At 45.1% G+C, this 26503-nt stretch overlaps 1 protein-coding gene across 2 annotated transcripts in view; it reads right to left on the bottom strand.

Annotated features, from left to right (window-relative positions):
* KIAA1549L (KIAA1549 like) overlaps positions 1 to 26503 on the bottom strand; it is a 269352-nt gene that overhangs the window by 51791 nt on the left and 191058 nt on the right. For both annotated transcript variants that reach the window (XM_069469793.1, XM_069469794.1), the window contains exons 11-15: positions 25520 to 25683; positions 19918 to 20102; positions 14936 to 15063; positions 8017 to 8198; positions 5096 to 5313 (exon numbers count right to left, since the gene is read on the bottom strand). In XM_069469793.1, the coding sequence (XP_069325894.1) occupies positions 5096 to 5313; positions 8017 to 8198; positions 14936 to 15063; positions 19918 to 20102; positions 25520 to 25683 (877 nt within the window). The remainder of the gene's footprint in view (positions 1 to 5095; positions 5314 to 8016; positions 8199 to 14935; positions 15064 to 19917; positions 20103 to 25519; positions 25684 to 26503) is intronic.

Here is a 26503-nt window from a genome sequence, read left to right as displayed (position 1 = left end):
TGTATTATTAATATTTATTCCCAGTAACTGTGTGTTCGGAAGCCAGAAACCTAGCAGGCATACATACTTTCTCATGAACACACAATATGTTAGTCACAGCATTACAGTCACACACAGTCTAGAACAGATAACAGAACTGCAAGGCAAAGCATTACTCTTGCAATTAGCCTTGGGAATAAAACAGATGTTAGTTCTCCTCACTCACCATGAGGAGCTTATACCTGTTTAGAGACTATCCGTCATCTCTGCTTGCCTGGTACCCATGATAACCTTCTTTTGGTGAGAGCATCATGATAGTCCTTGGGGGCTACTTTTCGCTAGGGGTAAGCATGTGACTTAGGCTGGACCACTCCCAGCATCGTATCCCCATGGCCACAGTGATTTGTCATGTGAGCTGAGTCAGTCCAATGAGACCGTGTCTCAGGGCTTTTGCCATGGCAACTAGGAAAGAAGCATTTTCTTGGCACTGAGGTTTCTCAGAAGATGGGATATAAGCCTGGAGTTGCTGGCAGCCACTTTGCCACCATGAAGTATGAGTCTGCCTAAAAATGGGGTCAGCAAAGAGTGAGGAGAGATCTAAGATAAGAAGCATTGTATGACCCCCTGGATCCAGACATGCTAAAGTCTTAACCTTTCAATAGTGCTCAATAATACATTTTCCCTTTTATTTAACCAGTTTGTGCTAGATTTCTATCATTTGCAACCCAAAGAATCCTGACTAATTCTAATACAGGAGCTTACAACCTGATATTATAAACTGTGCTCTGTACTTATCTGCAATTAGAAGCTTCCTTTAGGAAAGGAGCACAACCTCAGCCAGCTTGTGAGACAGAACTATTTAGAGTGATTCATACTTTAAGGCAGCCCCAAAGAATTCGCATCCCTGACCTAATTACAAATAATTTTTTGAAAAAGCAAACTTCACAACTGTCCTGAGATTGCCAATTAGCCCATTTAGAAAGATTTACTAATAAGGGTGGTGGTACAGTAAATACTAGGATTAGCAATTGACATTTAAGTAGGTTATTTTGTATCAGAAATACAGTAGTGAGATTGGGTAAGCTCTTTCAAGAAACAGGAACGTGGGTGAGAGCTTAGACACTGGAGACACCAGTCTCCTTTCCTCAGAGACAACGTTCCATTATGACACACGGGTATGTTACAGGCTACATGGATCTCATGGATCAACATGGATCTCAACTGACCAGACCACTCACGTGTGCCAAGTGTGTGAGCATCTACTTAGAAATAAATGAGCTTCTTAGGTAGAGACATCACTTATTTTACTAAAATAGAATTCCACGAGGTATATTCATTTCTCATGAGTATTTTGCTATATTTTTACAAAAGTAAATACATTTTGAAACATGCAAACTTGAGAAGTTTTTAACCTTTGAAAATACTGTTGAGTGGATAATGATGAGTTTTACTTGAATTTCTTAGGGGCTTTTTAATTCTAGTATAGTTTAAGAAAGTAGTTCTCAAATTATGTTCTACGGAACCCTGGGGTTCTGTAGAGATGGCCTGGAGCCACCGGGAAGGACGCAGTGGCCCAGCTTCCAACAGAGCCACGTGTATGTTACCACCTTAGGTTGGGTTCCCCAGAAGCCGGCTCTATGATGATTTGAGTGTAAGCAGTTTATTTGGGGGATGGTTCTGGAAAGCACCAGCACCAGTGGGGAAAAGAGAGAGGCAAAGGAAGGAAATCAATAAAGGCAGGATATGGAGCAGATGAGTGTTTGGGGCAACTGGGGCTCAAACCCACTGGAGAATGGGAGACAGTTGTTTCAAAATGTAGGTTTTATCATTATTGACATTTGGCAAGGCCAAGAGCCCAGGGGATGACTGCCATGGACGAGACAGCTTGTTACACTCACAAATCCCAAAAGGAGGGGACCGGCCACGCCACAGTGGGGCCCCACAGGCAAGCACCAGGGTAGCAGAGGGAGTGAGGAGAAAACGTGGCAAGAGCCTTTATTGTGGTTTCTGTGGGAAGCGACAGACAGCAGGCAGGCTTAGGATTGGCTAGTTTGAATAATTCCGGCAGACTCCTGGGGCAGGGGCTGTCCCTAGTTGTCTGGTACCGGGCCTGGGTGTTCAGGGCAGGGGATAATAGCAGCGCAGTAGTGAGAGCCCTGTGAGACTGTGTAAAGAAAGCAGTGAGAGTGAGACTCCAGATCGGTTGCTTTGCATATGAAAGATGTGTTTGCAGTTTACTGTCATTGGGTCGCTTTGGGAGGGGCAGTTTCTCTGGGGTCAGCAAGGCCTCAGATGTCAAATCACCAAATACAGAAACTAGAAAATGTGGTTATTACAACAGTGTAACTGACACCCCGAGCTCACCTGCCAGGGGAATTTATCCACCAATTCCCATCTGCCACGGACTCAGGGTGTGACACTCGGGGTCGGTGGCTGTCCACAAAAGCCCTCATCGTGCACAGGCGCGGTGAGAGCCCAGGGCTTGGACGTGAGCCTGCTGACAGCATCTGTCCCATTATATACAGACTTCGAGCCTCTGGGTAAGAGGTTATAACATAAAAGTGGGGCATTCTTCTGATTTTAAAAAAAAAGGAGCTGTGGAAACTCTTTTAAAACACTTAGTGGTGAGTCAACCTTTGGAATGTAAACTTAGTCTTTTATTTGATGTAATTTAGGTATTAGCGTAAAATGCTGGTTTCAGATGCTACCCCTGGATGAGAGCGTGATTGTCGCACGTGTGCCCTGCTGTGGGGCTTGGTCACTGAGAGCAGAGCCTCTGGAGAGGTGTACTGTGAACAGCAATTACCCGGTAACTCTGGGCTATGATAAGAGATAAACAGTAGCAGCCTCCTGAGTCAACAGCAGAATGTGTCAAGAATAACACCTCCGAGCTTCTTACTGATATTGTCACTCTCTCTTTGTTTCTCTTAGTCTTTCCCGTCCTAGCCCTGTCTCTTGCTGACCCTATATCTCCATTCCTATTCCTGGCTCACCTAGTTTGTGGCTACCCATCTTTTCCCCTTAACTGATCAAAATTAAAAAAAAATAATCTGGTGCTTTATAGTCATTACATCACTTCTTCAATAGATACTTACTAGGAATTAACTACATATGCACAGCGGGCCATCCAAACACCCTAAGGATCTGGCCTGAACCTATTCTAGGCAGTAGAGATGCATTTCTGCAGACACGAGTATTGTTCATTCTCTTTTCACAAAAAACCTTACTTGAAATTTTTGTTTCTCAAGTAACTTCCTAGCTAAGTTCCCTTTATTTGTACATGATCTATTTTTGATATATTTTCTTTGAGTATCAGCAGGAAACTCAGGAAAAACAGCTCCCACTCCAGCCTATAAAAGACCACTGAAGTAGAAAGTTGCCAAGTACAAAGCCAAAGCTAAAGAAACCACCAGCCCCCCTATAAAACCCATGTCTTTTCTTCTCATTTTTTCGACAGTTATTAACACAGTGACACACATTCATTGTGAGCCCTGTCACGGTGTGATTTTATATCAATGGCTTGTCATACCAACCGTGTCAAATTAAAAGCATGGTAAATTAAGCACTGGTTCAGAATTCCCTCTTTTCTTTATTGAAAAAAAATTATGTTGATCCAATTCATAAAATTTAGCCCCGCCTCCCAGCTTGATTTTGTGGCTTCAATCCAAGCCTGTCACAGAGTCATCTTTGCATTTAATAAATACCAACTCAAGCTGGGAACTGTCCCCCCCGTGCCCCCAGCCGGTGGAGGATGCGTCAGCTGCGATTCTGTGGTAGATCCAAGAGGCGGGATGCTCAAAATCAAGGGAAAGTCACCAAGCAAAACACGTATTGGAAAGAGATGGCCTCAAATCATGAAAATGCTTTGGGCAGGTAGGCAAAGAAGAAAGGTGGACATATTTGCCTTTGCTAACCTATACCCTTTTACCCAGTTTGTGAGCTCACTCTGCTTCGTTAGCGACAGGACTTCAAAGCATGCTGCTATGGTTTGAATGTTTTTCCCCTCCAAAACTCACGTTGACATTTGGTTGCTGCTTTAGTGGTGCTGGGAGATGGGACCTTTGGGAGGTGATAGGACCATGAGGATCCACTCTCATGGGTGGGATTGGTGAGTTATGAAAGGTGAATTGGGGCCCCTCTTGCTCTCTCTTTGCCCTTCACCTTCTGCCATGTGATCATGCAGCAAGAAGACCCTTGCCAGATCCTGCTGCCTTGATCTTGGACTTCCCAGCCTCCAGAACTGTGAGAAGATAAGTTTCTGTTCATTATAAATGACCCAGTCTCAGGCATTCTGCTACAGCAGTACAAAATGAACTGGGATAGAAGCCAATTCCAACCACCTGGTCTAGCCCTTCCTTGCTAGGTCAGGCCCCCCCTTTTAGACCATTACAGCACCTCACACTTCGAGTACCCATCGTACTTGTGATCAATAGACTTTTGGTGATTATTGTTATTATCTTTCTCTTCCATCAGACCTTAAGTTCCACAAGAGCAACGATCGAGCTGTTTTATCTACCATCAAACATTGAAGCTATTGGAATCGAATGAATGAATGAGAAAAAGCACACGTGACCATGACAGTATCAGCATCTTGAATGGTGCCTAACACATAGCAGGTGGCAATGCATGCCAAATAAATGAACAAATATATGAATGGACAAGATGAATCAGCATGGAGCTCTGAGTAGCCACGTGGTAAGTACTCACTGAGGCTGAAGGAAAAGGTGAGACATGAAATTTGCTTTTTTTATGCATGGTCCTCTAAAAGCATTGAAAAATACAATGTCTGTTGATCTGGAAGTTGCACCACTAGGTAGGTGATAATTACATCTTCAACCAGCTCTGAAAAAGCTACTGGTTTGAAAATATCAATAAGCTGAAGGACAATTATGGCTGTTTGCCCAAGGATTTTTTTAATGGCTTCAATTTTATTCTTTTGCAGACTCAGGATGGGGCACCTGCGTGCACAGAGCAGCAAGGTCCCTATCAGCAGCCTGCAAAGAGCACAGTGCTAAGGTGTCAGATCAAGGGACCAGGACTATACTGCCTGAGGCATCCTCTGCCCACATCCCACCAATGAAACAGCAACCCTTCCAGAATCCCTTAGAGACTGCACCTGTTTTTAGACTCAGCAAATGGAGCACACAGTTCTGTGTCTGGATCCAAAACATGCTCGATTTCCTTTTGGGCTTTTTCGTACATCTTTTTTCTTTCGGTCAGACCCTTGTTTGTCTCCACTGGGGGGAAGTCATAATATCCTTTCCTCTTGGCTTTGAGGCGCAGCTTGTTCCGATAGTGCTCAATGTCTGACTTCTGCTTCAGGGCTTTGTTCACCTGGGGAAAGAGACAGTCTCAGGCCCACGTCTCACCCGGCACAACTGACAGGTGGGAGAGTTTCACCAGAAGGTTATAATGCCTGGGAAAGCCACCCTAGGAGTCACCTCTGGTCCTTTGAGCCAGCCAGACCCACCTATGTCCCATTCTAAGACCAGCCCAAAATAGTGGGTCACAAACAATAAATAAATAACAAATGATGAGGATGTTACACTCAAATTTTTGAATTTTCTATGTTGTTATTGTATCTTCTTAAAAATAGTTTTTAAAAGAATTTCCCATAATTCATAAAAGGAAAATTTATGGCTTTGGAGTTATGTGTGGCTGGTTTAAACGAAGAAAGCGTAAAAGAAGAAGGAAGAAAATTATAAAACAATTTACATCAAGCTCTACAAGGCAGCAAATTACAGAGAACAGTTCAGGGCTCTCTCTCAATCCAAATGCCATTCCTTTAACTACCAAAATGTAGCAAGTTTCCATTTCTGGACAAGAAAAATGCTCATTTGTTTTCCTGTGACAGGGTGATAGGCCTGGGAGGAAAGGGAGTGGTAAGTTGAATGTACCCCAGATTTGGAATCCGTCTCTATAACACTCATGTCATTAGGCTGGAATGGGAAGATTCAGGCATGGTGGCCATTATGTGGGTCCATAACTGGGCAGAGGGTCCTAATCAGGAGCCATTATCAGTGCATTAGTGTCAACCTCAGAGGCCTCTAATCACTGGGCTTGCATGTCTGGTGGCAGAATCCTGCCTCCCAAAAGATTCAGTGGCTGCAATTGGTTTTGAGAAGACATCCAGATTCTCGAATTACAGAGCCAAGGGGCATAAAGTACATGATCAATTAATCTTTCCTCATCAGCTAAGTGATCATAGTAGTTATCAATAATAATAAAGCTCTGATTGTCTGCTAGGCACTATCCTAAGTGCTTTACATATATTAACCAATTTGACCCTCACAGCAATCCCATTTTATGGATGGAAATGCTGAGGCACAGAGAAATGAATTAACCTGCTTAAGGTCACACAGATAGTAATAGAAGAGCTGAGATTCAAACCCTTGCAGCGTGGCTTGAGAGTCCATACTCTTTTAGGAACAATGCTATCTTTCACTGATGGGCTTCAGTAAGTCAAAGAGAGGGAAGGAACACTGGTCGGGGAGTTAGCAAACCTGAACCTCGTGGCTATCGCGATAACCTGCAGTGTGACTTTGAGCAAGCCACTTGACTCCTTGGACTTCAGTTTGTTGGTCTAAAACATGAGGAGGTTGGAGTAGAACTGCTCTGTAAGTTCACAACCAGTTAGTTTTTAAAGCTGATAAACCTTAACCCATCACATCTTTAGGCCACCTAAGTCTTTCTGCCCAGAAGACAAGAGGAGCTCCCTGAATCAGGCTTGCAGATGCTTTTATAAGTGGCCCACATGGAACGAGGACAAGCCCCTGCTGTGCATTGACAGCACGCAGCTGTACAGCTGTGGCATGTTTCGTAGGGTGCGGTGGGAAAAAGACTTTAAAGCTTTGGAAATCTACTTGTTGCAGGTGACAATAGCAGGGTATAAAAAATGAAATGGACAAGCAGTCTGACTGACAGCTTAGCAACAGAGGAAAACATAAGAGAGAGAGTGTGTGTGTGTGTGTATGCACGTGCTTGGGCACAGGTGTAATGTAAATATTCACATGCAGGCTCCATATGCATCTTCTTAAAGGTTCATAAACATTTTCAACCCATTGACCATTCTGTTGCAGAAGATGGAGGAAAGGCAGATAATTTTTATCTTTTTTTTTTTAGATGGAGTCTCACTAGAGTGCAGTGGCATCATAGCTCACTGCAAACTCAAACTCCTGGGCTCAAGGGATCCTCCTGCCTCAGCCTCCAGGGTACCTGGCACTACTCCACCACACCCAACTAGTTTTTTCTATTTTTAGTAGAGACAGGGTCTGGCTCTCGCTCAGGCTGGTTTCGAACTCCTGACCTCAAGCGATCCTCCTGCCTCAGCCTCCCAGAGTGCTAGGATTACAGGCATGAGCCACCCTGCCTGGCCTTTATGTGACTTACTGCTCTCCTTCTAAACTGCCTCTATTTATCTGTCTATCAATCATCTATCTATCTCCTATTATCTGTCTATCTGTCTAATTTTCTTTGATGAAATCACCACTCTCTGGTAAATGTTACAAGTTTTTTTCAGACTCTTAGGAAAGTGGGTTGACATCATAATATCCATTGATACCCTCCTGAAAGCAGCCAACAGGCTGTTTCAAGCCTGTTCTAAGGAATAAATGTCATTTCAAAGCCTGTCCATGTGACAATATCTTCTCCCCTTCCCTCTCGATTCAAGCCCCTCCCATCTCCCCTGCAACCAGCATCCCATAATGAACAGTTCAGGGATGTTATCAAGAAAGGCATAGGTTGTGTGTGTGAGGGATTGAGGGAGTAGAACTTCTGATGTTTCTCTTTGTAACCACAGTTTTTAAAAAGTTCTCTCCGGGCTTTCTAGTGAAAGTAGAAAATGCTCTGAAAACATCACCCCACAAACTCATTTTGGGTGACTTGTGTCCTGATTCAATCCGCGGAGGCCTGGCACGTGCAGAGGTAAAAATGGCCTATACAGCCCTAGGTGACAGGACACAATCACCCAGCATCTGGAGTCCGAGTTCCCCGAGGGCTGGCGGGACCCTCTCCAGCTCCGGGTCCCCGGGTGCGCACCTCACCGTTGAGGACTGCCGCGGACTCCTGGTTCCTGTCCGAGGAGGGGGGCACCACGGACAGGGCTGTGGGTTTTATGGCGATCACCTGCATGGACCCAGAAGACGTGTCGAAGGGTTCAGCAGCCGCCTTGCCAGAGCTGTCAAAAAGAACTGCTCCTTCCTCTTCGTCACTCGCGGGCACTAAAACACAACATAAACACATCGATTTTATGACCACGGGAGGATTTACGCCAGGCTCGCAGCCTGGGGACATTACTTTACTCAAAATGACTCAGGAACAGCAGTGCCTGGTTCTGCGCCAAGGGCTCGCTGCCGCTAGGGGCTTTTCTTTGAATGTAAGATTTTAAACTATTCATCCTTCCGTTGCCTTATCAATGGGTAGGAAAGAATTTGAAAGGTTTGAATTAAACAGTAAAAACCACTCTTTCAAAATAACGACAAAGCATATTTTTTAAAAATTTAAAAAGTAACTTTTTTCTCTATGTTGGAGTTGGAAATGAGAAAAGTGAATTTGGCCAAACCTTGTAACTATTTTTAAAATCTCACAATCATCAGAGTAACAGTATTTATTTTAGTCTCTGCCACCAGAGCTACCAATTTTTACAGGATGTTAAGGTAACAAGTCTTCCCTGGTCAACTAGTCACAGTCATCATCGCTGCTGACACTTTTTTTTTTTTTCCTTCTGAAGGCAGCTTCTCCAGTGATTTGGGTTTTGGTTTCTTTCATCTATCTAAAACAAAAGAAAGCTATGAAATTATCACCAGTGCAACTAATTTAAAGCTACAGACACCTTCCCTAATTAAATAGAGTGATTTCCACCTACGCTCTTTGAATGAATTTCCCCTCTGACAGATAACGCTGTTGCAACTGCTAAAAGACACAAGTCTGCCTTGAGCTTCCGTAACTAAGCTGACAGAAGAAGTTTCAGGGCCTACGGTAACTCGCTGATTTACTTGCTCTTAGAGTATATCCCCATTAAGTAACTACAAGAATGACAGCTTATTGAGCATGGCTCAGCAAGAGATAAATTAGTCTGTTCACACAACTAAACCAGTAGACAATTTAGGAGCAAAGCAGGTATTATATAAAACATGAATGTAACAGAAGTGTATTCATCTTTCCTCCTGTCTGATAAAGAGATTGGGGTATTACTGAAATTATTGAGAAGCACACAGTTTGTATCATTCTGTCACTTATCATAATCACAGAAGATTTGTCAAATTAAGCCAAGTAAACTGTTATTTTACAATGTAGCTAAAACACTTTGGAGTCTAACAATGGGCAATAATTGGAATATTTTTTTAGTTCTGTGGGCTAATTTGCAAATAGCAGGCCACCAAGAAGCCAGTGACAGAGGAAAATCTCTATTTAGATGTGTTACCAGATACATATATATATTTTTAGAGTGCAGTTTTGCTGGGCAGGTCTTGTCTGGCCACCCTTATCTCCCGCTTGGACAATTGCTGTAAAAGCCATCTATGGTAGCCAGCACGGAGTAATCCTCACCTCCCAATACTCATACCTACAATGCACAGGTATGAATCTGTGCAACCAACAGGAAATGACAGAAATTATACTGTGCTACTTCCAGGGCTTGGTCATAAAAAACCATTGTGGCTTCTACCTTGCTCTCTCTCGGATCACTTACTCCAGGAAAAGCCAGCTGCCATGTTATGCAGACACACCCAAGCAGCCCTATGGAAAGGTCCATGTGGCAAGGACCTTAGAGGCTTCCTTCCAGCAGCCACACAAGTGACTACCTCATAAGGCCCAGTCGAGAGTTTGGATGACCACAGCCCAGGCCAGCATCTTGACTGTGACCTCATGAGGGATTCCAAGCAAGAATCACCCAGCTAAGCCACTTCTAAATTCCTGACCCCCAAACATTACACAAGATAATAAATGTAGATTGTCATTGTAGGTTGCTAGGTGCTGGGGTGATATGTTACATGGCAATAAATAACTTATAGCCCTCCTGAAAAACCTCCTACCTCTGCGCTTCCCCTCTTGTTCCCCAGCCCTAAAATACATATTCCACCAGAAGCCACAGTCTTATCCCCACAGTCCCATCCGATCTGGTGCTGGGCACCTCACAGAGCTCGCTTTCTCCCTCCCCCTCGTCCACTCTGCTCCGGCCACCGTGGCCTTCTTGGGTACATCAGACTGGTGTCCACCACAGGAGTTTTGCATTAGCTGTTCCCTGTGTTTAGAATGCTCCTCCCCCCAATCTCCACATCTAGTTCTTTCTTACTTTTCAAGTTCCAGCTTGAAAATGACTTTCCCTAACCATCAATCTAAAACAACCCCCTCATCACCCTGTTACGTTTTCTTCACAGCACTTATCACTCCTGATCTGTTGTATTGACTTACAGCCTGCCCTCACCCCTGCCACCAGAACAGAAGCCCCAGGCTTGCCCATCTTTTGAAAGGCTGATGCTTGTTGCCTTTAACAGTGGCTACGGAAGTCTGCCTTCCATAAGGATCTGTTGAATAAATGAGTGAAGACATGAACAACTCAACTTTCTTGACTGGGAAAAGGGGATGTTGTTAGTTCCTGTAGGACAGGTAACCACGTGGAAGTTAAAGGCATGCTATCCCTAAACCCTTTGGAGGGTGAAGAGATGGTACTTAGCATTTTTATTGCTTCAGGGTGGTGACAACCTCACCTCCCAACCCGTGGACAGGGTAAGGTGGGCAGCATAGCTATAATGGGACGGGGAAATGACACCTCAGACATTGTACAAGCTAGAGTTATTTTTCATCTTTGCTTTTTAAAAAGTCATATTCAGATTTGCATGACAATTCTTCTAGGAATTCTTACGAGAAAAATAATTAGCTATCCTTCCTCCAAAAAAGACTTTATGGAAAAATGCATTAAATGGCATTCCATTAAATATTAATGCATTAAAATGTTGTGTGAACACAGTAGGTTCATGGAGATTTTTAATGCACAATTAGTCCCTAAAGAAAAAAGGATGGGAAAGTGGTCAAGGACAGGGTGCCACAGTTAACTGTGGAAGTGACCTAGAATACTACCATGTCACAGTCAATGCCACTAAACACCTGTCTCATATCTAGTTCTGCCTTGTTTGCATTGTGGTTTTAATTTCAGTAAGTCAGGCTGGAAAAAGAGATTTTATTTTTTCATGTCTGATTTGGCATGGGGAGACACACCCTATTTCAGACAAAAAAATGTCCTTAACACATGTGCTGTCTGAAAATTTCATCAAAGACAAATAATCTACAACTGGCATCACTACCCTATGTTGTTATTTATTACATAAAAAACAAGTCTTCCTTCCACTGGAAGGCAAAGAAAGAAGAAAAACTGAAACTGTGTTTTTGAGTTAATATCTCTGACAAATCTTCCTTATGTCTTAATCCCAGACCTCTCCCCCAAGACCCCCTGCTAAGAAAATAGTAATTTATCTCTGAAGTCTCTGTTTCTTGTCCTCCTCCTGGCTCACCTGCCTCAAGACCATTAGGAGGCAAGGTCTGGTAGATTCTGAGCCTGACAGTGAACTCTTTCAGTCACACAAAGGAAGGAGGACCCAAAGGGCTTAGGGATGTTGTTTGCTCCTGGATTACTCAACATGCAAATACAGGTATTATGTCCTATCTACTCTTGCGCTTACTTTTAACTTTTTCCTAGAAAACATATTTTCTAAGGTGACACGGGGTTTGGCTCAGAAATTCAAATGTCTATATTTGGCTGAGAAAGCATTAAGTTGTTTTTGCTTTCAAAATCCTAGCTCTCGTGTCTGACTTTCTCACTTATATCTAAGCATCACCATGAAACAGACTCTACAACTGCCTGGCAGCTATTATAACTAATGAGGCTGTTTAGCTACAAGGACCCATGCCAGCCATGATACTAGAAGGACAGTATCTTCCTTTTAAGGTTCTTATTTTCACAAAAAGGGAATATTAGAAGCTACAGTTGCAATGAACTTGGTGGAAAACAAGAACAGTTTTAGAATAATTGCCCAGTACATTACCATTTACTAATTAACCTTAGCAACCCTAGCCTCTATGAGAAATGGATACTCAGCCACAGACAACAGTATTTGAATATTCTATACCAACATAATAATCTATTTTCATAGGCCACATTCACATAAAAAGTGCTCAATACTTTTTGAAAGTTGGTGAGGTGATGAAAATACACCTTTTTGCTTTCTCCATAATTCTATGCAATGTTATTTTCATCCTTCCTTCCTTCCTTTGGTTCATCTTCCAAACCACTAAAATTCACTATTGATTTCACTGGTTAACTCTAATCTCGTATTATGACAAAATGAAGCCCTTTGATAAAAAAGGACAGGTAGTTGGACGTGGCGGCTCACACCTGTAATCCCAGCACTTTGGGAGGTCAAAGCAACAGTATTGCTTGAGGCCAGGAGTTTAAGAACAGCCTGGGCAACATAGTGAGACACCGTCTCTACAAAAAAAATTAAAATAAAAGATTAGCCAGGCATGGTGGCATGCAACTGTACTCCTAGCTACTTGGGAGGCTGAGGTGGGAAGATCACTTGAGCCCAAGAATTCCAGGCTGCAGTGAGCTATGATTGCACCATTGTACTCTAGTCAGGTGACAGAGCAAAACTCTGTCTCTTTAAAAAAAAAAAAAAAAAGACAAGCGTAAGTTTCAATGAAGGTTCATCCTAGAATTCTGATGTGCTTTTGTGTCTGCTGAGTTTTACACAAAACAAGTTGGCCCTATCATTTCTATTGGAAAATTTAAAACCCAAACCTCACTGAGTAGAAACCTGTGGTGAAACAAGAAGTGACCAACCCTGAAAATTCAATGGGTTTACTTTTGGCAAGAATCAAGTACAACCAAACAAGCACTCAAAACCTGGGAAGGATGGCTTTTTAATAAAACAAACAAGTAAAAACCTCAACCTGGTACAGTAATTGCATTTTATTCATGTTCCTGTCTGCTGTTTCTGAAGCTGATATTTACATAATCAAAGTGACCTAAACAGAATAAGGGGGCAAGCAGAGAGGACAAACAGGACCAGCCAAGGACATTTAGAGCAGCTGCGGGTCAGACGGGGGAGAGATGGGGTCAGGAACTGGCCTTGCTTGCTCTTCCATGGATTAAATACAGGGGAGCGGGAAAGTCACCACTTTGTTAAATGTGTATGGACTGACAGAGGAGTTTATGTATTGCACATTTTTAAGTGAGCAAAAGAGCACAGAACAACGTGTACATTGATTATAAAACAAAGACATGTGTGTTGCCACATGCATAGTAAAAAGGTCAGAGAAAGACACACTGAGTTATTCAGGATCCTTTGAGGACTGGGGTGGGTGAGTTGGTGCATCTGGGAGAGTGGGTGGTCTTTGACTTGACTTTATACATTTCCAGGAATATGTAAAGGGAGGAAGGAAAGGAGAGAGGGCACGAGAGGGGAGGGAGGAGGCAGAGCTGGGAAGGTGGGTGGCACCATCTTGGTCAGGTGGCAATGCCCGTTGCAGTACTTAGTTAAAACAACTTCCCCTATGGCTTCACTGTCCATCGTCTCTGCTGTCACCTCACTCCCTCTACCCACCTCTCTTAGCACCCCGCCCTGGGAAGAAAAAGAAAATTGCTGAATTCAAGTCCCCTTCCCAAGTTCTAGAGCAACTCGGACTCTTCGTGTGTTCGCTTGGCAGGGAACTGATGGGAAGATTTCTGGTGGTCCCAGGTGGGGCAGATATTCCAGGAAAATCCCACAGGTCACACCCTAATTCTGATGTGGAAAGCACAGTTCCTGTGACACAGGGCATGCAGAATTCAAGCGAAGAAAACATTCAAGAACCAAATAGTTATGACAGTTTAAACAAGTGCTTTATATAATAGCTGGAAATGGGAACAGGGACCACATCTTCCCTGCAAAATACATATCTATTGTGTCATTATTTCTTTTTTTTCCCCCTTTCTCTTTCTTTTTTCAGTCAGAAAAAAATAAGTAAGTGACATTTGAAAACACAAAAATATTCTGGCACTGGCTTCAAGAGAGAGTCCCGGAACTACACAAACTCCTTTAAAAGGGAGTTTTGTGTAGCACAGCTAAGCAGAGTGCCAGAGTGTTTAGCTTTTCACCAGGCATTTCTGGAAGGCTCCACCCACAAACCTTTTAAAATCCAGAAGGAATTTTCCCTGATCTGAAAACCAGCAGTAAGCCCGCACCACACACAGGAGGGTCCAGAGGAGATGCGGGCTGGAGCAAAGGTGTCAGGGAGAGGGAAGCTGCGCAAGGACGTTGACAGTTGCATCTACAGATGATGCCACCGCATCATCACTTACAAATAAACCCCAACACCAGCCTTGCAGGAAGGGAAGACATCTGTGTGAGAAAGAAACTAAATAGTTAAGTTTCCCTGAAGAATAAGGACAGAAGCCTAAGACTGATTTTTTTTTCTTTTTTCTTTTTTTTTTTTTTAATGGCAGATCTGTTTCTTTCTTTCTTTTTTCTGAGAGAGGTAGATTTGCAAGTCTGGACTCAGTGGTATAGATTGAACCTTTGAAACTTATCAGGGGAGTCAGGGCAAGAAAATGAGAGAAATCTCCAAGATGACCAGTATTTCAGAGACCCGCCACCTGAGTAGACCTGGTGCTAGAGATCACATTGATTAGCCCAGAAATCAGGAAAATCTCTGAGCAAACATCAGTTCGTTTTGCAAAGGGTTTTTCCTAAGGAACCCCACGATTCCATAAGAACAGGGGGCAGAGGAGGTGGGACAGAGCAATTCAGAGAAGGGGGTAAGGGGATAACCCCAGGGGTACACAGCAGACCGGCGGGGCAGGATAGAGGGAAGGCCTGAGGGTCCCAGACCGCCGTGTGAGGGTGCGCACGCATGTGCGTGATGTGTGTGCGGGCACGCGTGGGAGAGGCTGAGGGTGGTTCTTGGCGGGAAGGCTTCTCACCATTTCTCTTCCTTGCCTCCTCCTTTGTCACTTTCTGCTGTGCCATTACATTCTGGGGTGAGCGTCTCCCTGAGCTGGGCTTCCCTGATTCGTTGCTGATGACAGAGCCATTCTCACTGGGCGACCTGCTGGAGGTAACCATAGCAACAAGGAGACAGTAAGTTTCGACTACAGCAGCCGCCTCTCAAGGTTATTTTATTTGCACCGTTTATGTCTGTAGCCTTTCGTTCCAGTTTTATCGACAATGAAGAAATGATACAGGAAAAGAAAAAAACAAATACCACCCATACTCCAGTATGGGTTAAGCAGCCGATTGTTCTGAAGTGCACTTTCCAGGGCTGGGCTCCATAGAGAGTGCGCGTCTCTGTTCCATTGGCCCGTGACTATGGAAACGGTGGCGATGGTGTTTGCGTAGCTTGCCCTCTTTTTAACACACACACTCTGGATAGTGTTGCAGAGGGTTTGAATCACACATGCATCTTCAGGGACACGCATGAAACCCGGTTCTCTTTGGCTATTCTCTTTACACCACGTATACCCTGACAACCAAGGTTAAGTCGCCCCCGCCACTGGGGTCTTCACTGTCAATCTCTCACACATGCACAAACACGCACGCATGCACACATACACTCTTTAACTGTGGCAACTATTAAACACTTATATTTTGAAACAACCAGTTAGAGCTATTTGTTCAGGAAATACTTTTTGTGCACCGACTCCATGCCTGGGATTGTACCTGGGATTGTCATACAGGTATGCAGAGATGCGAAGACACCACTCCACGTTCTCCGAGAGCTCCCCAACAGGAGCACCTACTGCACGCCAAGGACTGTGCCGAGCGCCTTTGAAACTGATAATGACTCACTACAATGACCCACCGATTTAGTGGTGGCCAGCCTTGTGTAGCAAGCGAGGAATGTGAAGCTCATGGAGGTGAAGATGCTGTCCTGGGCAGAGTTAGGAAGTGGCAAATGAGCCCTAGGAGCCAGGGTTCCCCTCCACCCGCACCCCAGAACATCTTCCCTTTGCTGTCCCTTACAAGGACCCAGATGAGGCAGCTCCTCACACTGGGCAAGTCACAGGCCTTCTTTCCTTCCTCAGATGGGAATCTCATCTTCTGGAACTCTGTGGGAGAACGAGCTCTTGACAGCCTCTGCTGGGGTTCGCTTGGGCCTCAGATTGTGCCAGCCTGTGGGTAGACTGAGCAGAAAGACCCACTGCCTCCCTTCTGTAGGACACAATCAGAAGGCAGACTTCCAGAGGCCTCTGCTTCTGCTATTGTCAACCGTCCACATTTAGAAAATAATGGCATCCAGCCCCTGCAATGGAAGACTGAGGAAGCACTTCCCCAGGGGGAGCTGTGCATCCTTGCCCATGCTCCTCTGCCTCCTCCTCCCTTCTCCCTCCACCCCCTGGGAATTTAGAATTCCCAGTCTGTACACTTTAGCACCCTAACAGCCACGAACAATGAAAGTTGGGATATCTATGGGATGAGGCAATATCTGCCAAGAGCATTCCATGAACACTAGAGCCAAGTGAGACGTTCCTCACCAAAGTTCCACAGACAAGTAGAAGTTTGGGAAATGTTTACTATATTCCTTCTTTGGAGATTCCTAATGCACATTAGCATATCAAAGGCTCTGATCAGTTCTGTCGGAGAGAGACTCATCTGGTTTTGTTTAATCCAGCATTTCCAAATTTATTTGGCCACAAATCTTTTTCACCGTGATACCTTTTAACATCCTAGAAAACCAGTCATACAAAGAATGTAGTCTGGGATAACAAAGATAAGGCATTAATTTATTGAATGCATGTTATTTATTTACCCGACAGCTATCTGCTTGCCGAGTGCTGGGTGTGCAAATCCACACACACAGAGAAGTCACATGGCCCTGAATTGTTTTCAGAATCTCATGGTTCATGACACCTACTGTCCCGACTGGCTTTATAGGGACAAAAAGGCTTTCATTTAGGTCCAGAAAAAAAGGACAGGGAAAGGCTCTTTGTAACCTATTCTACATTCAAAAAATACTTAATGGTTTTTGTAGCATTTTCATACCATTTCCCTCACTTGATCCTGAAACAATTTTCTGGCTGTTCCTCTCACTCTAAGGAAAGGTGTCAATGAGCAAATTTCTGTAGAGAAAACCTAACTCTGCTTTGTTCTTTGCATTAGTTTACAGACTTATGTTTACATGGAGTCGTCAACTCAAAACTTCCCATCAAATACAGAAAGTGAGATTTGGTGCTCACTCGTGCGCGCGCGCGTGTGTGTGTGTGTGTGTGTCCACCCATGCAACAGTGACAACAGTGGTTGTGAAAGCCAGAAAGTCACCTGTGAGGTTGCAGCTTTAGGCTATTGAACTTAATATTACCTATTCCGAGGACACGGGCAGACACGGAGCCTGGAAGAACAGTCCTGGGTTGGGGATTAGTCAACTCCTGAAGAATTATGGCCAATCACTACATACAAGCGCTTTTGCTGCCCCTATGAGGCCAATTCTCCACCCTGGCCCGTCAATCCCAATCACACACCACAAAATTGCATCACTGAGACCCTAGACTGGAGGAAAAGGACTCACAACACCCATCTGGCTTCCTGGAAGTGGCTGAATCCTCAGATTTCCGTTTTAACATAATTTTTAAAAATTGAGGTATCAACAACTGTCAAGTCACTGGTTTCCCCTATTTTTTACTTACAAAACTTTCTGGATCATCTAACAGACCCATTCTGAGAGGGTGGGCAGTCCTTATGTAGCAGGGATGAGGAAACCGATGTGGCAAGATGGGGAAGCCAGAAACATAGATTAGCAATGGGTTTTCTCCTGGGTTTGGTGCCTTAAAATCTTCCCAAATGATCAGAATCCCATGGTCAGCTGGACTTGAACAGGGGTGAGGTTTCTCCCAAAGCTTTGGCACTGACATAGCCAGCCATTAGTAGACTTATATTTTTATGGTATAATTATGAAGCAAATGTAGAAATCCTTCAGGAGTATAAACATTATTTTCTTTATCTGTATTTGTTTCATCAGCATACACACACACACACACACACACACACTGGGTCTGTGAAATAAGCTGGTATTTCTTAATAAAAATTTGGTGGCAAGTAATTGAGTTTGATTATCAAGAGTAGATGCCTTGCTAATCCCAGAAGAAATGCTTGTTCTAAAAAAATGTTTTTAAAGACTTTACACAACTTAAATTGCTCAACTAGAATGGGTAGAAAATAATTTTTATCCTTCCTGGAAGTGCTATGTTCATATCCTAATTTTAATAATTCTATTTATTTATTTTCAGTGTCCTCTAAATAGGTGTTAAATAAGTTGTTAACATGCCTCTATTGTATTTGGCAAAGATCATAACGAGAATCACTGCTGTCGATAACACAACTTCCAAGTTAACCCACACAAGTCGTCTATTGCTTCTCTGTGCATTTCAACTCCGTTCTGCTCAGGCTCTCCCACCCTGGGTATGCCCACCACTGCGGTAATGGACCCAGTGTGTCCACACCTCTCTGTAACCAGCCTTTGGGGAGTCCTCTCCCACAGTGACTCTGGACTTGGCTGTGTTACTTGCTTTGGCCAACAGGACAGTAGCAAACTGAAAATAGACTTGAAAAATGTTTGCACTTTTGAGCTATCTTTATTGCTGCCCTTGGAACCCTGGAACCGCCCTGTGAGAGATCCAGGGCTGGCCTGCTGGAGGAGGAGACACCACGTGGAGAGAGGCCCCAGAATCTGGGGCCACTCCAGACAAAGCCAGCATCAACAAGTCAGCCCAGCTGACCTACCACCTAACTGGAGACACATGAGCAAGCCCAGCTGAGATCAGCCCAAACTGCTGACACACCAAAATCATGGGCTAAATAAATGGCTGTCGTTTCAAGCTCCTAAACTTTGGAGTGGTTTGTTGATAACTAATCCACATGCCCCAACCTTCTTTCCTACACAAGCTGAAATCTGATCCTCTGTTCCTCTGCACCTCGTTCAGAGGTACCAAGAGCTCCTGGAAGTCAAGCTTTGTTGCTTGTAAACCAACCTCTCCCATCTCTCATCCACATTGCCATCAGAGCAGTCTCTCTAACATACAGGCTGGACAGCGCTGCCCTAATAAAGAACTTTCAGTGGCTGCCCATTGCCTAGAGAACAAAGGTCAGACGCCTTAGCCTGGTAGTCAAGACTTTCCGCAATTTTAACATGTCTTTTCATCCCTCACTAAACCCCAGCCACTGTGAACTCTCAACTCCAGGGTCACTCACTACTTAGAGAACGTGCCTGCCCCTCCCCCTCCCCACTCTTTCACACTGGATGCCTTTATCTCTTCCCACCTATTCCGATCCCAGTCACCCTTCTGGGCTCAGCTAAAGCATAACTTTCTCCATGATGCTTCCCTTGGTTAGAATGAAGTTCTCCCTCCTCTCTTTCCTACAGCCCTTTACTCAGACTCCCTGGCAGGCACCCATACATCGTGCTTGGTATTCCAGTTCTCTCTCTCTCTCTCTCTCTCTATCACGAGATCCTTGGGGTCAGGGATCAACTGTATACATTTCTGTTGTCCTCCTACAGCCTGTTGGAGTGCTCCGTTCCTAGTAAAAACTGAATAAACGGTGTCGACTGAAATTGGAAATTCTACTGAGAAATTGCCAGGTAAAATACAACTGCACGGAATTAAAGGCACTGCTTTTAATATAAGTTAAAAATATAAGTGTGACATCAGTGCCAAATTTGTTATAGTAAATATAAGAGCTAAGTCTCTGCTGTTGTGGTTATTAGTGAATATGAAACCTTACAAAAGGTGGCTCAAACAAAGCAGGTGTTGTGATTCCCATCATCGCCCTTGGTCTCCTTTTCAAATATTCAAAACAAGCAGAAGGGGAATTTTTAAAGAGAATAGTGGAACTGACTCGAGGGCATCAGCTGTTCTCATCATCCATTATCTCTCTTGCTGACACAGAGGGGCAGGAGTCAGCCCGGGCTCACCTCTTTCTGGTCTCAGTGGACTTGGCCGTCTTGACGGTGCTTCCGTCCTGCGCGATGTCTCTTTCCTGAGGTGCGTCTCTCACGGGCAGTGGGAGGACCACCGTTTCCTGAGTCACGGGAATGACCTCCTCGTCCGCCCCTTGCTGGCCCAGGTGTTGCTTGGCGTAATCAAAGCCTTGCACAGGCTGCAAAGAGGACACAGGTTTGCAGTCACATTTCTTGGGAAGTGTGACTCTAACCACAGCTTTAAGAGAAGATGTGCAGCAAAGTGCACGTAACAGCACTAAACTTGGCTTTCTGATGAACAAGAATTAACTCAAATCCTCAGTGGTTATTTCTGCCTCTGCAAAATCAGAATCCGTATTAACTCTACCTAGCTACAGAATCTCTATGCATAAGACTTGCTCGGAAAAATGAAGAGTGTAAACGAGACACAAATAGGTGTGTGAGAACAAATTCTTTCAAGGATTTTAGACCATGAATTTTTTTTTTTTTTTTTTTTTTTTTTTTGTTGTTGTTGAGACAGAGTCTCACTTTGTTGCCCAGGCTAGAGTGAGTGCCGTGGCGTCAGCTTAGCTCACAGCAACCTCAAACTCCTGGGCTCAAGCGATCCTACTGCCTCAGCCTCCCGAGTAGCTGGGACTACAGGCATGCGCCACTATGCCCGGCTAATTTTTTTCTATATAGATTTTTAGGTGTCCATATAATGTCTTTCTATTTTTAGTAGAGACGGGGTCTCGCTCAGGCTGGTCTCGAACTCCTGACCTTGAGCAATCCACCCGCCTCGGCCTCCCAGAGTGCTAGGATTACAGGCGTGAGCCACCGCGCCCGGCCTAGACCATGAATTTTAAGTGAATGCATACTGCTAATAAGAAACAATTCTTAATTGATACATTAAACAGGTCCTGTGGATTGGCTCTTGCCTAGAAATATTTGGTTACCCCTTAACTCCACTCCCATAGAGCTTCACGTGTAACAGTACGTGTGTGTCTTTGCCAAGTCTCAATTTGCTCATCTGAGAAATGCAGATAATCTTATCTGTTTCACCTCCACCACCCTTGAGTATTAGAGTGATCGTGGATCTGAAAACAGAGGGAAACGTGCTACCACTTGTGAAGCAGTACAATCATTAATAATGAAATGGAATTTGTGGAATCGCTCTTTAACCCACACTTCTCCCTTCAGCAGGCGGGTACTCCTCTCACTCACTCCTGGGAGATTGGCGAGGTTTTAGTGCACAGTGTCTGGAATCCCGAGTGCATGAGGCATCTGTGGGCAAAATCCAACAGCCTCCAAAGTTATCTTCCTTAAAACCACATCTGTCACTCCCTCATTAAAAGTGTTTCAGCTCCCCAATTCTTTGGCAAGGTACTCAAGGCCCTTCACATTCCAGCTGCACCCACCTACCCAGCCTCATCTCTGTGGGTCCCTTTTCCACCACACCCCTACCGCCCCCTCCCCATTATCCTATTCCGTTTTGTTCTAAAGACACAGACTGTGCTTGGTGCTGAGGACACAAAGAAGAATAATACCTGGTTCCTCACCCTCAAGGAGCTCACGGTTTCAGCCTCCTTCGAGACTACTGGTACAGTCCTGAGCACATTTCATCAGTTACGTCACTGCATCCTCACTGTAGTTCAAGGAGGTAGGGATTATGGGTCCCCATTTTACAGATGAGGAAACTGAGGTTTAGAGAGGTAAAGCCACTTACCCAAGCCCACACAGCTGGCCTGTGATGGAGCCAGCATTTGAACCTAGTACTATGTGACCAGGTCATCTAACCACAGCTTGGATCAGTCTGCCCACGGCGCCTCCTTTCCTCCTGCAGCCGCCATCGTGGTTGGACATCTCCGACCATACTTGGCCTGGCTGAGACTCCTGGCCTGTCTGTGAGGAACTGGGAGTCTCCAACAGCAGCTAAGACTTCCCAAGAACCTGGTGATGGGGACAGCTAGTGCTGGGCCTGTCTCTCCCTCTCTCCCCACTCTCTCTCTGGATTTGACCATACCCTTTACACTGGGTTGAAGTTATCTGCTAGATTCTTCAGGTGACTGGGTCAGTGATGAGTGTGCAGAAAGAGAGACATTAGGGAATGATAGGCTTAAAAGGGGGCCATTTTTATTAGGTTAATTACACCTGCGTTATTAACACAAAAATCCCTGTGTATGTTCTGTATTTATGGCATGTAAAACATTGACACCTCATTTCATCCTCACAACAAACCCAGGAGGTAAGCAGGGCAAACATCACAGTCTTCATTTTATAGATAAGAAAACAAAAGCTCAGAGAGGTTCAGTGACTTGCCCAAGATCACACAGCTAAGTGGTGACTGACTCAAGACTAGTCAGTCCCTCACTCTTCTGACTCCCAGGGTAGTAGTCTTTCAACCTTCAACTTAAAAATTACCAGAGATTAATTAATTGCCCATTGGACACACTAGTGACTCCCAACCCTAGTAATATAACATCATTAAGTATCTATAGTTACTCCAATGAGTTTCATAAAATTATCAATTCAAAATAATCTCCAATAATTTCAAAGGTAGCTACATTGCCAAGACCTTTTAAGAAAAAAGTATATGTAACAATAAAAGCCAACTTGTGTGTAACATTTATTATGTACCAGGCACAGCTCAAAGCAATTTACATATTATTAACTCACAATCCTCACAACAACCTATACACAGATATTGTTATCAGCCCCATTTTACAGATGGGAAAACTGAGGCACAAAGATGTTAAGTAACTTTCCTGAGGTCATACAGATAGTATGTGTGAGAGAGAAAACAGTCGGCTGTTCTTAGCAGGTGACTGACCTGTCCCAAGCAGATGGTCACGCCCACCAGTATGGGCCCTCCAAGAGCCACCCTGCCTCTGGATATGGCCCAGCTACTTTCCCCTAAGCTTGCCTGTTCCATGGAGCCATATTCTCTTCATTTACATGAAATGAAAAACTGGAAAAAAGGCTGTAAATCCAAAGACAAAGAGTACAGAGAAGTGAACTAGGAAGAAAGGAGGTGATGAGAGTCATGACACCTGGTGCTCTTGCATTTATCATTTTCTCAACATTCTGCCTGCAGAAGCCCAGCTGACGACAATGGTAACAGGGGATGTCTATGGCACCTTGTCTCTGGAGAAGGGGGCCGTGTCCACACTCTGGCCGCAGGTCCCAGGAAAGCCACACTCACCTCCTCTGTTTAGCACGTTAGGTTTATTACTGAGCCTCAGGGAGGATGCCCCGGACTGTCCTCTGGTGCTGTTGCCTACATTCTAAAGACGCAGTGATGTCCCTGGGACCATCCTCCTAGTCTACGATTCGCAGTGAAGGCTAACTTTTTCATTCTGCCTTGTCCCTCGGCATTAATTGCATTCTGCTCACACACACGAGGTTGTGGGAAGTGATGCGGGCGGCCTCCCTTCTCTCCAGCACCGCAGTGTCCCTGGCTTGCACAGCAGAACTGCAGCAAGAGGCAGTTCCACCCTGCTGGCTCCTGTGATAAAAGGGCTCTGGAAATCTTCGTGCGTGGCCCAGCCTCATTGAGGGAAAACAACCAGCACCACCACACACGAGTGAATTCAATCATCTCGTGGAACATAAATTTGCTTGATTTTCAATGTCAGCCAGGTATCGCGCGGAGCACGATGCACTGGGTAGGAACACAAAAGAAGCGATGGAAAACCACAAACATTAATCTATTCCAGCTTCTAACAGCTTTCAAGCCAGAAGGTATGCTGAAATCGTGCATTGCCCTACTCAGTTTGGCAGATTAATAAAATTTTAGTTTAATTTATAATGCCACTTACAACCTCAGTATGGTGTGTTTCGCATTCCTGGACTCAGGTGCAATTAGATGCTGGTAATTACTGTTATGTCCAAAAGGCTCACGTTGTAACTAAGGTAAGAGGGAAATGAAATGCCCTTTCTTGGAACAGTTTCATTTTTCACTGCTTGGGCAATTACCAACGTACACTTCTTACAAACCTCTTGTGTCTGGGAAGCAGGTGCCTTTGTGTCAACAGAAACAAAACAACATTCTTTGGGGTTTGGCTCTTCTGGAGACAGCGTCTAATCAAGCTGCAGCTTCGCAACAGGTATGTCGGTTTAACAAACAACAAAAATGCTTTGGTGTTTTTTTTGTTTGTTTTTTTTTTTCGCAGAAGCAAGGTGTGATCATCTGGAAAGAACTAAGGCATGCGTGACCCCATCAGGACTATCTCCAAAGCTCACATGCTTTGCAATGGATAGGAAGTGTGAGGGGTAATTCACTGTTTCATTCCCACACAGGTAGACAAAGCTCGGAAATCTAGCACTGGAAGAGCATACCACTTGCCGAATCTCAGGGTTCAGGCAGGTGTGTGATGGAGAAAGAGCTCGAAGACTCAGATGTGGGCCTCAGCCTGCTGCTGGCTGTGTGGCTTTGGCTAAGTCCTCAAGTCTCTCTTTCTTTTGGGTTTCTTGGCAGTAAAATGAGGATAATTAAACCTTCCCTGGCTACGACCTACCTCACAGGGCTGCTGTGAGGAACAAATGAGGTGACAGACCTAGAAGAGCCCAGCAAATTATAAGACATTATTTAAACATCAGGTACTACCTAGGGGAATGTCACGAGGGGAGCTACGTGCCTGGAAAATGAGCCTTCAGAATTGCCTAGACCATTTCCCTCCCAGGCTCCAGAGGCGGGTGGTGCAGAGACGTGCAGGCCACAGAGGAAGCCCAGGTCTCCAGGACAGGCTTCAGCGGAGCCTCTGAACCGGAGGGTGCTGGCCGGGGCTCTGTCCACCACGGCAGCCTCTGAACACCCAGCCTGCAGAACAAGGAGAGGCCTGAGGGTCCGATGTGCCCCCAGGAGCCTTGCATTAGGAGCCAAGAGACCTTGTCTTAGTGAATTCAGGCCACTATAACAAAATACCTTAAACTGGCCGGCTTATAAACAACAGAAATTTATCTCTCATAGTTCTGGAGGCTGGGAAGTCCAAGATCGAGGTGCCAGCATGGTCGGGTTCTGGTGGGAGCCCTCTTCCGGGGTGCAGGCTGCCAACTTCTTGTGTCCTCACCTGGTAGAAGGGCCTCTTTTACAAGGGCACTAATCCCATCTCCAGGGGCTCCACCCTCATGACTTAGTCACCTCCCAAAGGCCCCGTCTCCAAATACTGTCACATCAGGGGTCAGGACTTCAGCATATGAATTTGGGGGACACAAACCTGCAGACCTGGTTCTACCATCAGTTCTGCTCCTTACTCGCTGTGTGACCTTGACGCAGTTACTGTTCCTGTGCAAAGGGAGGGAGTCCAGTTGAATCCGCTCTACGGGCCCTTTCAGCTCACCCTGGCTCCTAGTTTTCTGTGCCTCAGTTTCCTCATTTGTAAAACAATAGTGCTTCCTCAAAGAGGGGCAGAGAGTGAGAGAGTGGCTGTACGTAGAGCGCTTGGAAACATGGCAGAGCAAGCATCTGATAACCACGAGCCATCAGGTCCTGACTCTAAAATAAAGGGTCTCCTTCAACCTGCGACGACACTTCTGAAGGCACTTGCTGTGGCCTCCAAAGCCAAGACGGAGATGCAGGCGGAGGCCCGGCCCGGCCCGGCCCTCCCCCACCGCCTACCTTTGCCCTCTGAGGCAGGTTGATCATGGTGTCTGGCTTGAAGTCGTTCTTGTTCTTCCTGCAGAGCACGGCAGTGATGATGATGATGATGACCGTGACCACGGCAATGGGTGCCAGCACGGCGGCGATGATCCACAGGTTGTTGGGTGGATTCTTCACCACGGCTGTGGGAAGAGCCAGCAGGAAGCACATGACAAGGAGCACAGGGAGGAGGACATAACCCCCCACCCCAGAGTCACGAGACAGGAGGATGTGGAGGATAAGAGGGTTTGGGTCAGAATGCCTCTGCCTCTGCAGCTGTGTTACCTCAGGCAAGTTACTCAAGCTCTCTGAGGCTCAGTTTCCTCATCTATAAAACGGAGCTGTCACTTTGTGATGCCTGGGTGTGGTCCCCAGCAGGTGCTCCGTAACACCAGCCTCCATCGTTATTAAGAGGAGGAGGAAAAAGATGCACCAGTGTCAATTTTCCCCACTGGCCACGTCCAAGAGTCCAAAGAGAAGAGGAGAGAAGAAATCTGAGGATTAGAAATGTGTGCTGGAGTCAGGAGGCAAGAGCCACAGGGAAATGACCTCTAAATATTGTCGTGAAGTCACCCTGTGAGTGAGCAATGAATAAAACGTAACGTGAGCAGATGGATCTTCCCCAGAATGGCTGGCTGGGAAGCTTGGGAATGCCTCGGTCTACTCCACAGGATCAAGCTGTTCTCAGAACCAGCGTAAAGAAGGGCAACCACAGTGCTTGTCACTAGGAATGTGCTGTTAAAACAGAGGGGCCCTAGCGGGTGGGGCCAGGATGAATTAACCCAACATGGCCACGGTCACGCTCTAGATCATGACAGAGACTGGTGTTACACAGGTGTACACATTTGTCAAAGCTCATCACATGATATACTTAATCTGTACATTTCACTGTATGTAAATTTTACCTAAAACAGACAAATATTGAACTCTAGTCAATGATATGCAAGCTCAAGGTCGGGGGCT

This window comes from Eulemur rufifrons, chromosome 6, assembly GCF_041146395.1.
Source record: "Eulemur rufifrons isolate Redbay chromosome 6, OSU_ERuf_1, whole genome shotgun sequence".
NCBI lineage: Eukaryota > Metazoa > Chordata > Mammalia > Primates > Lemuridae > Eulemur > Eulemur rufifrons.
The sequence above is the reverse complement of the archived record's forward strand: the minus strand, read 5'-3'. Positions and strand labels throughout refer to the sequence as shown.